Consider the following 16,296-nt stretch of genomic DNA (forward strand, 5'->3'; position numbering starts at 1 on the left):
AAAATTTACACACAAATAAATAAATTATAAGCAATGGAGTTTTTATGTGAAAAATCCTGGAATGGAAATATGATGTGAGGCTAGGCATAGTTGAAATAAAGCATTATATAAGTATAATTATACAAGTCAATCCTTCTCCTCAATTGAACAATATGAGATTATATTGATTGGATTATTAGCTTGAACTCAATGTTAATATGATAGAATATAATAGATAATATTGAGAAATATTTTTGAGAATGATAGCATCGAGCAGGCGATTAAGGTCTATTGATTGAAGTTAATATATATTCTACGAATTAATGATGGTGGTCATGAGCGTGTGACGGTGGTCGAATGATAATTAGAATAACGTCAATCAATGGGTAGAATTCTTTATAATTCCTCAAGTTTAATTCCAAGCCTCAATCCCCCTTTCGATCACGAATGAGATTATATTTATATGTTTGGGAGTGATATGTTTGTTTTAACTAAAACCATTAAACACTCAGTTAGATGATCTCTCCTTATTATAAATTATTTTCATTAGGCATTCAAGGGCCTTAATAAAATTAGACTATAACATAATAATTACTTACAATAGTAATCGAATGAACTCTCATTGTAACTTTTGTTACTGTTTTATTCAAAGTTTATAAATTTTATAATGGAAAATTAGGTACAATTGTTTTGTTTAAGTTTATATCTCTCTTCTTCCAATATTTGTGATTGTTGTCTCATTCTTTCATGTATAAATACCACATATGATGGAGATTTGGGCTTTTTTTAAAAAGAGGTTGTTTGCCTTTCTTTAGATTAATTGAATTTGAGCTGTTCAAAATTCTCAATCCCTATGATGGAATTCTAATTTTTATCTTAAAAGTTGGTTGATTGACTTCATTTTTAATATATTGCATATAAGATGAGAGAATTTTTTATTTTATTTTGAAGCTCTAATATTACTGGAGTTTTTATGCGAAAAATTCTGGAATGGAAAATATGGTGGGGCTAGTCATAGTTGAAATAATGCATTATATAAGTATAATTATACAAGTCAATCATTCTCCTCAATTGAACAATATGAGATTATATTGAATGGATTATTAGCTTGACCTCAATGTGAATATGATAGAACATAATAGATAATATTGAGAAATATTTTTGAGGATGATATCATCGAGCAGGCGATTAAGGTCCATTGATCGAAGTTAATATATATTCTACGAATAAATGATGGTGGTCATGAGCGTGTGACGGTGGTCGAATGATAATTAGAATAACGTCAATCAATGGGTAGAATTCTTTATAATTCCTCAAGTTTAATTCCAAGCCTCAATCCCCCTTTCGATCACGAATGAGATTATATTTATATGTTTGGGAGTGATATGTTTGTTTTAACTAAAACCATTAAACACTCAGTTAGATGATCTCTCCTTATTATAAATTATTTTCATTAGGCATTCAAGGGCCTTAATAAAATTAGACTATAACATAATAATTACTTACAATAGTAATCGAATGAACTCTCATTGTAACTTTTGTTACTGTTTTATTCAAAGTTTATAAATTTTATAATGGAAAATTAGGTACAATTGTTTTGTTTAAGTTTATATCTCTCTTCTTCCAATATTTGTGATTGTTGTCTCATTCTTTCATGTATAAATACCACATATGATGGAGATTTGGGCTTTTTTAAAAAAGAGGTTGTTTGCCTTTGTTTAGATTATTTGAATTTGAGCTGTTCAAAACTCTCAATCCCTATGATGGAATTCTATTTTTTATCTAAAAGGTTGGTTGATTGCCTTCATTTTTAATATATTGCATATAAGATAAGAGAATTTTTTATTTTATTTTGAAGCTCTAATATTTTCTTATATGGATATTAATTTTCCTCAAAATTTAATGTATCTCCCATGAGAGTTAATATCTGATTTGAAGGCATGTCTAGATGCCCACAATATATGGGAGACCCTAAGAAAGTCAAAGATGTCTTCAATATTGCAATTTCTCTATTTTGAGCTTTTTTTTTTTATAAACTTCTTTTTTAACTCTTTTTACCTTTTTCTTATGATATGTTTCGTGAACAATCATGTATTTATGTGCTTCTCTAGGATATTTTTGTTCCATAATTTTATCATTTTGATTTTGAGAGAATTTTTATATTTGAGCATCTTAAAAATAAATTGAAATATTTTTTTTTCTTTTATGGATTTTAGTGAACAAATTTGATGCGTCATCAGCAAAATTTTATCATCAAGCATGAATCTCGATGCATTTTTTGAATAATAAGTATTCCAAGTTCAGCCAATGTCATCCATGGCTTCGATTTCAATAAGTTTATAGTCAAACTAACTGCTTTAATAAAACGAATTCAATGAAACCAAAACTAGTTCAATCCGAGTCCAAGCAAGCCCATATATATATCAACCCCTTAAAACACATTTGGAAGTGTTGGTTCGTTAATTGAATGGCAAATGAAGTCTAAATTTTTGACATATTTATAATCAGATCGAGCATCTTAACAAAAGGAATTCAACGAGTCTAATAACACTCAATTTTAAGATCATTAAGGACATTAAATCCTTCTAAAATCTCTATAATCAATGAGATCCATATAAACCACCCAATCAATTGGTTAGAAAAGTGATTCACCAAAACTCAAAATATTCCTCCCCAAGAACATATAATAAAACCTCACTCTTCACTTGAGGAGGTGGAGGAAGAAGAGGAATTCAGGGTACGTTCTGGAGAGAATACCCGACGATAACTACTAACATGTAGAACCCTCGACCATCATTAACGATCGCCGGTTATCATAGCTTGTTGCTGCCAATCATCAGCAGTCGACAGCCCCAATTTACAACCCTTGCATTCCAAATACGACTATTATGTTTGACACATATATTGAAGACTCAGTAAAAATCATCGACCTCCATAGACATTGGCCACCATCGACCACTCATGCCAACTATCACCGCTTGCTGCCATCGAACACCACTCGTCGATGACCCCTACTTGCAACTGGTGTAGTCCAACTACGTCATTTGTGACCAACTACTGCCTTTGCAGCAACCAACTATGACTTTTTTTTTTGCCAACTACTACTATTATTGCAGTTTCCATTTACACCATTTTGCGCCCAACTGTGGCTATTGCAGTCACCAACTACAATTATTGTTATCAATTACTAATACTACAAGCAAAGTGCCGCTATTATAACTACTAAATATGACCTTTATGTCTAACTACTACTATTACCACCAGCCTACAACTCAAGTATAATATGTTATGTCCGTTTTTAGATCTTTGAAATTGGAATGTCAAGATGAAGTTTTAGGTAAATTGTGTTCATGCAGCCTTTTAATTTTTCTTACAAGCAAAATTCTTTACCTTTTGTGGCTTTTAAGTTTTGAGGTTTTCTAGCGTATGAAAGCTTGCTTTTTGTAAAGCTTATTTCATTTAAGATTTTTAAATGAATGTAGATATATATTTCCTACTGGCTTAATGAAGTATATATGATTTTTAAATGAGCCAAACATATGTCCTTCGAAATTCTTAGATCCTGAGAGTTCTTGTATTTTGTTGAGCTTATATGTATCTTCTAAACTTTTTAGATTAGTACTTTATCAGCCGTATACTTCTACGGTTCTTCAATAATTAAAAATAATGTATCTTTCAAGCCCCATGAACTTTGATGGAACTATAATAATACTATATAAAACTTGTCTAAAAAATATTTTATACATGATTTTCATCTTTTTTTAGTAATAATTTTTGAAATAATCAATGTTGCATGTTTTTGCTTAATGTAGGTGTCCAAAATTTATTTTGTGTAATGGTCATAGTGTCTTCAGTCATGGAGTGTCAGAGCATTGCTCGATGGGCTATTAATTAGATATTAAACCAAGTAGAATCAAGTATATCATGGATTGGATTTGACTTGGTCATATTATTGGTTATTCATATTTGACTCGAGTTCAAACTAGGCATTCACATGTATCATATTCATCTTTGACTTGTTTTATTTTTTTTAAACAGGCAGACCTGTCTTCTAATTACTCCGTCCATATTAATCGAACATGAATGTAATTTTCCATGTAAAAAACTTAACAAATAATATTGCAATTTTAAACAAAAAAGTCATTGAATAATTGTGTCAGACTATTTTACGCCTATTAAATAAGGTAATAAATCCACAAATTTTTTTTTTTTCAATCAAATAATATAAATAAGCATCAATAAATCAATTCATCTAACTTTAAAATACGAAGGAATTGTATTAAATTTATATGCATGTTCACTATTGGCAAATAAATTATTTTAAGAGAAAAAAAAAGCTAGAAAAATCATGAAAACTTACAAAGATAATATGGAACAAGCTACAACAATTTCTCAGAGTGGTATGTGATGAACCATGATGGATTTCATAATGTGGATAATGTTGTATTAATTAATAATCAGATTAATTAAGAGATTAAAACTAAATATATTAATTAATAATTGTTTATAAAATATCATTAATATGAAATGATAATATATTACTATTAAATATATAATTAAATCAATTTATAATCCACTATATAAATAAGATCCTAAAAATTAGTTATCCTTAATTGGAGAATATATGATTATAAAGCATGAATTAGTCGTTTAATTACTTATGAATACAATGATGAATACTTGAGAAATAGTTTAGAATGAAAAAGACCATGTGGAGATGAAATTCAATAATCAAATATTAATGTTGTTAGCAAGCAATGATCATTAAGAGAGGTGATGATGATTATATTATAATAATCATCAGTATTAATTATCAAATAATTCTCTCTCTAACTTATGATTCATGTCTAGCTTGAAATTGAAATCAAACCTCTTTTCATGTGAAAATTGTGAGGTCATTTTATAATTTTGGGAGCCACATTTTGGTTTTTTAACCAAAATGTACAAACACTTATTCATATGATATATGATGATCTTGTTGATCATATACTATTATTTAAACATTTAAATAAATAAAATAAAAATCAAGTATATTTGGAGAAAATATTACTTCCGTACACCGAACGTAAATTTGCATCTGGAGTCAGGTGAGAACTTATCATGTGATAATTGATAAGTGAACCTCACTGTAATACACTGATTGGTTTGGTTTTTTAGAGAGATGAGGTCCACTTTACACGTGGCACACTCCCACTGTACTTACGCAAATTTTGCTTACTTTTCCTTGTTGGATTTTTACTAATTGAGACACTCATTTGAATGATAATAGCAAGGTTTTTAGGGTTTATTAAATCAAGCTATATTAATCCGACGGCGGGTGATTAGTGCTGACTTTTTGCCGGCTGCTAACGTAGATGCGCAATTTTCGTATGCCAATGCTAAAACCCTAACCTTTCGGTAAACGCATGCGTCTATAATCGATAAAGGATGCAGCCATTCATGTCCCCTTGACAGTTTTTTGTAGGTAAACCACCCCTTCTCATCTGTTGAGCTTTTTGAGTACTGCGAGGGCAACCATCGCAACGAGAAAGGGGCCTTCTTGGTCAACAGAGCTCGCCCTAGACCAGCGGTCTCTGGGAGAAGAGCCGCAATTGTTCTCTCCCGAGCAATCATCTCCTGGATTGATGGTTAGGTGATTGAAGAATTCTATTGAAATTTTGTAATTTTAGTTTTCCCTTATCTATTTTCCGACTTTTTTATGATTTTTGTAAGGTATAAGAGATGGTAAATTTTAATTTTGAATTTTATTCGGTAATTTATTCTGAATGAAGCTTAAAATTATGTTTGCTTGACTTTATTATGATTTTTATACACGATATGGTAAATTTTAATTTTGAATTTTATTCGGCAATTTATTCTGAATGAAGCTTAAAATTATGTTTGCTAAGGGTCCAAGATTGTAGTTTTATCACTTATCTACCCTCACATTAATTGTATACATTGGATATTTTCTAGCTGACTCAAAGAACATTTAGTAGTTTAGTTGTGATTGATTCGATTCCTTAAGAATTCTTGGCCAACTAAAAAGACCATAATTGGTCTGTTTTTAGTCAAACCCGCTGGACTGTGCAATTTTGAGTATGATTTTAGTCTGGCTAAGCTTTAATATTTTGAATTTAAGTCAAACTCGGCTGATTGAGCTGTAATTCGGTGTCTAATTGAAAATATATTGAAAGGCTAATGAGATTTAATATAGATAATCTTCCCACTATTCATTATGCTTGCTTACCATTCCAACAAAAATCCAAGTCTCACAAGCATTAATGCATGACATTGAATGCATCAAGGATTACCGAAAGGCTTATCATAATTTATTACACCATGCCAATGCATTCCTATATATATGCCTTCAAGAGGTAGAGAATCATTCTAAGTGAACTTGACTATCCTTTTCCTCATTCCATAGTACTAGGAACAACGCTAAAAGATTATCCTATTTATATTGCAGAGCCTTTACATTCCTAACCAATTCAATTTTGTTATGAAAGTGATGCTCTGTTTACATCTTAGAGCCATTATATATCTTAAAAGAAAAAAAATGATACACCTACTACTAGAAACACTTTAATGAAAAAAAATCTTAAAGTTTTGCTAAAACTTGATCTCAATTTGAGCTGAGTATCGCTATATTCCATATTGTAGGTTTCTTTTTTAATCTAAATTGAGATCTTTCACATCTTTGTTTTTCTTAGACAATCAAATATTTTATAACCATTAACTATTAAAAAACTAAAAAAGTATTGTTTAATGCCATGAAGAAACTTCTTACAACCCCGAGATGGTGATAAAGCTATACTATTATAAAATGTTAGGACTTCTAAAGAATTGTAAGAGTAAGCTAATCTTTATTATGGTTGATATTACTTTTTATTTTCAAAAGCATATAGCTTTTAGATGCGGGTAAAAATTCACCCCCTAGCTCATTTAAATGCATTGTGAAATAGACAACTTTAATGAATTCACGCTTCAATTCTTTCTTGGTTAGGGGACAATTTATGCCTTAATTTTTTTTTTCTTATTAAAAAATGAGTTATTAATTGAAATATTACTTAGAATCATTTTATTTGATTGGAATTATAAGGACTCGGAGATCTTTTTTTTATAAGTTGCTTTAATATTCTCCGAACTTGCCAACATTTTATTTTTGTTCAACAAACATAAATGTGTCTATTTCTCGTCTATATTCATAGATTTTAATAAGCTTTTGGGATTTCCTTGGGTGAATCATGGAACCTATTTATGTGTGAAGTTTTTCTAGTGTTAGGAATATTTATATGCTTGTTTGAGTATTTATTGCAGTCCTAAGTTGTTTAGTTGAAAAAGGTCGTTTAGTGATGTGGTGCCTCCACAGATTATATCGAAGAGGCTTATCTTTACTTTGTTATTCTTAATGTTATCATTCGAAAGATTGATAGATTAGAAAAGGTTATCTCTATTAAGTACTTGATTATGCAATATTTCTTTGTATTTTTTTAATTAAGGATATATCGCAACGCTTTTCAACTTAATTTGGACATTTTTACTTGACAGGCAATACTGGTGGTGATTTGTACCTGAGCAAATTGCATGATGAATAAACTATCAGATAACTCTTCTACTCATTGTTCTCTGACCATGGAGCTTTCCACTGGCGCAAGCAACAACAGGCCAACAAATGTATACATATGGGATATGGATGAGACATTAATATTGTTGAAGTCGTTGTTGGATGGGACATATGTCCAGGCCTTTGGTGGTTTAAAAGACTCTAGAAAAGGGATTGAAATCGGAAAACTTTGGGAAACACAAATTCTTCAAATCTGTGATGACCATTTCTTCTATGAACAAGTATGAAGTTTACAATTATATACACATTTTTTTCTCCACTTTTTTTCCTTTTTGCTTCATGCCTTTAGATGCTGGACTCGTGATTTTTTTTAGACCTACTCTAACAAATTTACTAGTTCTACAATACACATTGATGACTTGTTTTTGTGCCTTGATTGTTCGATACATGATGATTGATTTAAACCAACTAAAGTCAGTTTGAGACAAATTTTTGTCTGTTTTGTGTTTCAGACCTCCATCAGGGTTTTGTTTGTGGAACTGCTTTCTCGAAATTTTTATGGTGGGAAGCTGATTTCCTTAACCTAATCTATTAAATTGTCGTGGCTATAAGAAAGTTGTTGGCTGATTTTTTTTAATATATAGCTATAATTCTCATCTTAACTTTTAAAATGATATTTTCTTCACCATAGCTTTACAACCAGTTTTTTGAAAAACTACAACCACCCTAAACTTACCTTAAGATAAACTTTACTTTTAAAGTCGCTTTATTAATGGTTTTATTCATCTAATGGTATTTTTGGCTCGAAGAGTTAGCATCCCTTCCTGTATTTTTGCCATCCATTAAGCTTTTAGTATTTATGGGTTGAAAAGTCTTTATCTCCATAAGATTTGTACCCTTAGGGACTATTAGTTTTGGTGTGTTTGGGATACAATATATATTAAATGCATGCAATAGGACAAATACTAATTGTGTTGCATTTACTTGAGAGATGAGAAAGAAATTAAATTATGAAGTAATGAGATTTTGTCTTAACGCACAACCACAAACCATATATACTTGACACCATCTTTTACTCAACTAAGAAAATTATCTCAGGCATGATCAATTGTGTTCGATTTGCATTAGAGGAAATGACTAAAATGATTTCCTACTACGTCTGAGGGGCTATTTTAATCATAAATTATTTAAAATGTCCAATTTACTTCCCAAACTCTTTAAATGGGAATCAAAGTTATTATGCAATTTAAACCAATGAAAGTTGAAGTTAATGATGCTGAAAAATATGGGTATTATAGGAAGTTGTATTTTCCTTTTATCTTTTTAGTAAATCTATTTTTTGACGAACCTTGTTTTTCTCATTTACAATTGTAAATCCATATACAATAAGAGTGAATTGAGACCGTAGAGGTTACAATTGACTTGATCTTTGTAATAAATAACTTTTTTGAGATATTTGTTACTTCAATTTTATTGTAAGTATTTTGTTACAGTCGAATCAATTTAAAAAATATCAAACACAAATATAAATTACAACACGCTTGCAATTTACATGATCTCAATCTATTTTGCTATTTGCAAAGTTAGCTACTATATACAATAAAATAAGGTAAATAGGAAATTAAAATTTCTAATAAATTCAGGAAGAAAAAATATTTTTCTAAATTACGCTCATTTTTATTAACATTAATTTTAATTTTCATTATTTTGGATGACAAGATTATTTGGGTTTCATTGGGAGATTAAATCTTGTCTTTTGTATAGTCTGCGAGACTAAATTGACTGCTCACAAATATTTAGGGGACTATTTTGGTCCTTTTCTCATTTGGATTTTTGGAGAGGGCTCGACTTTATTGTATTCCTACAGTTTCATATGAATAACAATGATATCTATGTAGATATTTACAAAAATAGAGCTGTGGGAATGATCGGAATTAAAAAGCCGCCTATGATTTCACTCTACAAGGTCCTATAACTTGATTGACAAATATCCCAACCCTTCATTTTCCTTGCTATTTAAAATTCTTGCAAAATTTTTATATAACTAATCACAATCCAGCTGAGGAAATTTGGTTACATGTAATATGTTTATGTTTCTGCCTTATTTTAACTGTTTCGAATTCTCTTAAAAAATTCAATTATTAGATAATATTGCAATCCCGCTGCAAAATTGAATACATCTTTAATCATGGAAATTTTGTTAAATTCAATGACATAAGGAAAATAAAAATCATATCCATTTGATAGGGAAAAACAGAACAACTCACCTCACCACAGAAATGATAAGGAGAGCGAATGTCGCTAACCCCAAGAAATGATAAGCACAAAGCAAATTTACTATTAACTATTGACATTTGCAAATTGAAGTTCACTCAAATCCATTAAAACAGAAGCATTAAAAGCTTGATTTTTTGGTAAAATTAACCAACCTTTACCAACTCAAGAAAAAAGTTGATTAAAAAAGTTGTAAAATTCCTATACATGTATGATTTGAATCAAATTAAAACCATACTATCAGGTAATCTTATTCATGCGAGTTATCCTTTGTTTTGTAAACTAGCTAATTGTTAGCTTATCAGTAACAATTTAATAAAACAAATGCTCATTATACAAATTACATTAAATTCGAAGTTATTATCTTGAATATGGTTTTACAATAATATATTCCTTCAGTCAAGATTTTATTAAATTAATACTGTTTTTTAATTAACCAAATTAAACTCATGCTTTTATATAATCAATTCAATTTATCTTTCAGTTGAGATCATAATTTCTCAATCAGGAAGAAATAAAAAACTAATTTAATTAGTCCCGCCTTACCTGTTCTTAAAAACAGTCTGTCTACTGCTCTTTTCAGGTTTGTTTATTATATCAGCTATTCCACCTAATTATGGGTATAAATTAAGTCTACGAATAGCTAATTTTTGACATTTTTAAGTTTGACTTCTCTCAAATTCATAGAAACAATAAAAATTGAATATCATTTGTTGTGAAAAATTAGCTAACATTTAATTAGTTGCCATCATCAATTTAATAAAATAAAATTGCATTATAAAATATGCATCAAATTAACTTTTTAACTAATATTTAATTCTTCTTATCTTGAATATTTTTTTCTATAACATATTTCTTAAATAAGGAAGTTATAGAACTGGTATATATGTGTGATTGAACTAAATTAACCATAAGCTTATTCAGTTTATATTCGAGTCGAAACTGTAATTTCTCTTAATAGAAGAGTTTTGTTGATATAAATCAAGTTTACTTATCCCTCAAAATATTAATCACTGGTTTCTTATGTAGTAATATCTGTCCCATATTCTTTAAAATAAATTTATATCGATTGTATGTTACATGTATTTTGAGTATGTGTCTTTTCACTAGTAATTGTAATAATGTTATTGATATTGGTAATTATGTAATATCTATATAACTTTTGCCAACTGACATTCTCAGACATGTTTGGCAGATTGAAGACTACAATGAACCTTTTCTGCTTGCTTTGAATGAATTTGATGATGGGAAAGACCTTTCTGACTATGACTTCAATAATGATGGCTTAAGCTTTCCTTGTGATGACTCCAACAGAAGGAAACTTGCATATAGGCACCGTGCTATAGCGGACAAATATACAAAGGTGCTGATAGTAGATACCTATGACCCTGTGGGGTTTTGGTTTCGTAAGTTAAATGCTTCTTTCTATTGTGTGTATTGATTATAATGGCCGCTTGATCTGTTGTTGTTATTCAGTTTTTACATAGTTGTGTTAAAAATTTCTGCATTTGTTTTAATTATTTTTTATTTTTCAGTCTTTTTGCTGTTAATTATGTGTTCCCCATATGATGCATTAGAGCATATCTTTAATCAAATATTGTCAAATGTATTGGCAACCAATCAACGGTTGTCGTGATGAGATTACTTTCCGACCAATTTCTAATTTTTTTGTTAATGAGGCTTACTTGCAATTTTCTTCCTGCACATGATCTAAGCCAACCCACTCAAGTCTTAAAATTAAAGGTCTGGTTGTTATAATGTACCCTTGGGCTGCCTAATTGGCATACATAGGCAGGTAGCCTTGCATGCATAATCCACCAACTTGTGCAGCAACATTTAAAAGTTATAGTGGGATCTTTTTCACTTAATTGAAGAAACCACTTAGTCTTGTGCTTTGGAGCAATAATCCTACTCCATTTTGATACGATTTTGAAACTAAATTTACTTCTGAGAACTACTTAGATATCTCATTTAGTGAGGTTTTAAAGAATTATTTTAAGCTATTGTTATAGGATTCCTCTCAGCACTTTTCAAAATTTTTATTATTTTATCTGCCCTATATATTGCATCTTACATTTCTTAATGAGTTGCTGTTCGTGTAATATGCTTGGTGGAATTCATGAATTGTCAATCACCCTATTTATGCCATACAGTAATTGACTATATATATTTTTTGTAAGGTGGCTAAATGTGTGAAAATTTTTGGATTCAGATGTCATTTTTGCTTTGATTAATTGATGATGGAACAGATGTTTTCAATATGACTTTAACTGCAAAGCTATGTACATTCCCACATTGAGAGAGACTAGTCAGCGTGCTTAGCCAAGCAATAGCTCTTGTATTGGAAATCACTATTATTTTTTTATTCACCTTTTACTTTAAATAATGGCATAATCTGAGAATCTGATGGCCAACAAAATGGCTCCAAATTTTTCTTGAATGTATGATATTACTGGGTTTTGTCTTATATCTGTGCCTAAAGTTTGAAACCAGAAGGTTTTTTATTTTTTCTATGTGATTTACACACCACTGACTTCTTATGTATTTATATATCTATTACTAAAATCCTTAATATTTATTGATATAGCACTTTAGTATCTAAATTACATTAAAACACATGAATGAAAGGTTGTATTTCATTTCGTGTTAGTCAATTTTAGTGATATTTTGGATCCCATTTAGATATTAGGGTTCATATCAGTAAATATAGAAAATTTGAGCACCCAGATGAAGCTATAGCAAAATTATAGTATATAAGATACCAGAACCTGTGAATTAACTTATTTTGGTTATTACAGGGTTTGCGAAATTTCCTCGACCAGAATATGATCAAACAATGGGATGATCTATATATGTTGACAGATAACTATACAGATGGATGGCTTTCCTCTGGTAATGGGAAATTTTTATGTCTCTTTAATTTAGTTCTAGCAGTTATGAGTTATTCAGCCTCATCTTGCTCCGCATAACTGCATGTATAAATTTTAGATTATTTACCCACTTTAAAATACAATATGTTGTTCCATTACAGCTTGTGATATTCACAAAGAAAATAATAAAGTGAATATACAGCTTCATGAATTTAATGCAGGAAACTTGATTGACATGTAAACATTGTTGTTATTGTTAATTCATTGGTTACATTTTCTTTCATTTCGCTTGATATTTGGCCATTAAAATATAATTCCTTGTTTATATGGTATTGTTTGATTCTCATTTACACCTTAAGAAAATATAATCAATTTTTATGGTGGAAAATATAATCAATTTTTTATGGTGGCAGATGAATTGAACTCTTATGAACTTAGGGAAAAAAAAATCCTATGAATTGGGAAAGATTAGATGTTGTAATTGTTGATAAACATAGTAGAAAGCCTGTATCATTGATAAAAAAAATACCGAAATATGTTAGCTGTTTATGCAGAAATCTTAGGATCTGAAGTTTTTCAATTACAACTATAGTTTAGTGCTCAAATTCATGCACAAAAAATTTAATTTTATAGTTTACATACTATAGGTTTAAACAAGTATTAATCTTCTCTTGATGAAATCTAAAAAGCATGCCAATTTTGCTTAAACTATAACTAATGGTTGGCTAATCAAAATTTTGCATAGCAATTTTTAATTGAAAATCAATCATCGATCAGAAATCACATTGAAATTAAAAAAAGAAAAACAGATTTATGAGTATTGATCAAATTCACTTGTGCTTACAGTTCAACAATTAAACATATAGAATATGACAAAAATAAAATAAAAATCATTAATGTGAGCAATTTAGACCTCACATCAGTATAAATATACAAGTTCTTTTGGAAGTTGATAGTTTCTAATTTCAATATTCAAGAAAAATTTACTTATAACTAGTGCATTTACAGAGAGATCAACATAATCAAATGAATTGAAAAAGTGTCAAAATGATCCACTGATTATTTACATGGCTCTTTTTTATTCCCGAAGTGTATAAAAAAGTTATATTAATTCTCAAACTCTTTTAATGAGAATTCTCTCTTTAAAAGAGTTTGTGGACTATTTCATCCCATATTAAAATAGTTTTTAAATTATTTAGACACTTTTATAGACTCAAGACTAGAATGCCCCTTTGCAAAGAGTTACAAGATTATTTTGACAATTATTATTATTTTAGAGGCCTTATGTACCCCCTATTTATGATCAGATAAATTTATTTCAAGTAATAGTTAATACGAAAAAAAAATTGGTAGTTTGATCCAAAATGTCATCATAATCTATAAGACAATAAATTACATTAATAACCATTGTATGCATGAAAGGAGCAACAAATTATGACTTGTTACAACACTCAAAAGGAACTAAAATCAATTGTCCAATATGATAAAACCAAACGATATTGAATTGATATATAGACTAATATAGTGGAGTCAGAAAATCTTCAGAACGAGGTACAAAACAGCTTTAAAAATTTTTGAAAAACTTACGATCAAGTCACAATTTTAAATGACCTTTAAAAATAGATTTTAAATAGAAGCAGTTGAAAAAAATATATTATAGTTAAATAAATTTACAGTTAATTTTTTATAAATTTAATCATTCGAATTTGTAGCATGATCATGAATTAATAGAAAAAGAGAAGAAAAGCATCAATTTTAAATAAGTTTTAACACCTTACATGTGCTGTCCAAGGTTGGGGAGGAAGGCGGCGAAATGGGAGGAAGGCTGCGAAAAAAGAAGAAAATCATTAAACTTAAACTTTAACTTTTTTACATATTGAACTTTTAATAAAATCTTAAATGTGATTATTTTAAGGAAGATTTACATGCATACCACTCTCAATTCTTATGTATTTATATATCTAGCACCTAAACTTCAATTTTTACATATCTGTCACTTTACCCATGCATGAAAAGATGTGTTCACTTTTTAAAGGTTAAATATGTGATATTTTTGATGTGATATGCAAAATTTGAGCGATTCAAATGTAAAAAACAAAGTTAAGGCGTTCTATATGTAAATACACAGGGATTAGGTGCTATGCATGTAAATGTCTTTTTTTATACATATGCTTGAAAGAGTTTTATGACGGCTGTCAGACTTTTGCGGGTATATATAAGTGGCACAACTAAGGATAAGCGCCCTGGAGAATTGAACAATTGATGTTTCAATCAACCTCTGTTATGCAGGACGTGCTTTACTGGATCAAATTTCTGGCAGAACTAAAGCTGCTACTTCTCATCCTTCATCATCTGAAAATACATGTGATGACATTGTTATGAAATGCCAAGACATCAATGTATTGGTTACGTCCGGATCTCTAATTCCAAGTCTCGTCAAGTGCATTCTCTTTCTTTTGGATGATCACATCATTTATGACAATGGTTAGCATCCTTCACTCTTCCCGTGCAATTGTTATTCAGAATATTCAATATTTTTTTAATTACTGTTACCACACCTCTGCATGTATGTTTCTGTAATCTACAAGTTTTCATTTATGTCATGTAATTTCATTTATTTCTTTTGATGCATATATTCTTTCAAAAGCGACAAGAAAGAATCCTAAACTTATCTAATATGAAACATCTCAGTTTATAGCTCTTGGGAAGTCGGAAAACTGCAGTGTTTCTCATGGATTCGGGAGCGTTTCGGCGGCGGACCATCGGTGCGATTCTGTGTGATTGGAGATGGGATGGAAGAATGTGAAGCAGCAGAGAGGATGTGTTGGCCTTTTGTTAAGATGGATTTTCGCCCAAAAGCACCACACAGACTTCCAGGCCTCACTGTAAGAGTTATCCAACATTATATGGAGGTTATTTATGGCCCCTTCAATTCTGCTGATGATGAGAAAGAGCTATAAGCTTTCTCTTATCTGCTGCCTTTCATTTTTCTTTTTTTTTTTTTTTAAATTTTTGGGGTGTACTTGTGAGATTTCACTTGGCCGAATCTTTGATGAAAATTCACTTAATTATGGGGCTCTTTATTCAGGTGCGGTTGTGGTGGTGGTATTTCATTGATTGATTTCTTTGTATTTCAGGTTTTTTTTTGGGGGCGTTTGATATGTTGCAAAAAAAAATCAAAATTAGAATTTTGAGGGATTTGAAATACCCAAAACATATGCTTGAAATTGTTGTTCTCAACTTCTAAATAGTCTATGAAGGTGGCTAACAACATATGGCGAGGCGTGAAATTGAGTAAAAAGGGCTGCAAGCATCAAGTGTATTGCGTATGAATTGGTGCTTAGGGCTCGTTTGGCTCTGCATTTTTTGCATGACTCGACTCGAAAATACAAATTAGTTTGTTTGGTTTTCATGTCGCGGTGGCATTTTTTAATGGCTTCGGGCTCGACCCTGCAGGCTGTGTTTCCCCTCTCTCGATCACGGGCATATTTACCCCGTAGCCCCTTTCCTCTCTGTCGATCGCGGGCATATTTACCCCCCAACCCCTCTTCTCACAGTACCTCATCATCTAATAAATTGCCGCAATTCCCTTTATATATATATATATATATATATATATATATGTTT

General features: G+C 30.2%; 1 protein-coding gene across 2 annotated transcripts; it reads left to right on the forward strand.

Annotated features, from left to right (window-relative positions):
• Positions 1-5,293: 5,293 nt before the first annotated feature.
• LOC110026298 (eyes absent homolog 4) lies at positions 5,294-15,684 on the forward strand. 2 transcript variants are annotated; one of them, XM_020727184.1, is made up of 6 exons: positions 5,294-5,611; positions 7,510-7,806; positions 10,995-11,162; positions 12,598-12,691; positions 14,959-15,153; positions 15,361-15,684. In XM_020727184.1, exons 2-6 carry the CDS (start codon positions 7,546-7,548, stop codon positions 15,627-15,629), a joined length of 987 nt encoding a protein of 328 aa, XP_020582843.1. In that variant the 5' UTR covers positions 5,294-5,611; positions 7,510-7,545; the 3' UTR covers positions 15,630-15,684. The 2 variants fall into 2 exon arrangements, with proteins under 2 accessions (XP_020582843.1, XP_020582844.1); XM_020727185.1 differs by having other exon boundaries at positions 5,294-5,606.
• The last annotated feature ends 612 nt before the right edge of the window (positions 15,685-16,296 follow it).

This window comes from Phalaenopsis equestris, unplaced genomic scaffold (genome assembly GCF_001263595.1).
Source record: "Phalaenopsis equestris unplaced genomic scaffold, ASM126359v1 Scaffold000362, whole genome shotgun sequence".
NCBI classification, from domain to species: Eukaryota; Viridiplantae; Streptophyta; class Magnoliopsida; order Asparagales; family Orchidaceae; genus Phalaenopsis; species Phalaenopsis equestris.

Excerpts from the sequence above, each read along its gene's own strand:
- LOC110026298 (XM_020727184.1), top strand. The coding sequence starts at position 7,546 with ATGATGAATAAACTATCAGATAACTCTTCTACTCATTGTTCTCTGACC. Across the intron at positions 7,807-10,994 it reads ACCATTTCTTCTATGAACAA|ATTGAAGACTACAATGAACC; the intron begins GTATGAAGTTTA and ends CATGTTTGGCAG. Across the intron at positions 12,692-14,958 it reads AGATGGATGGCTTTCCTCTG|GACGTGCTTTACTGGATCAA; the intron begins GTAATGGGAAAT and ends TCTGTTATGCAG.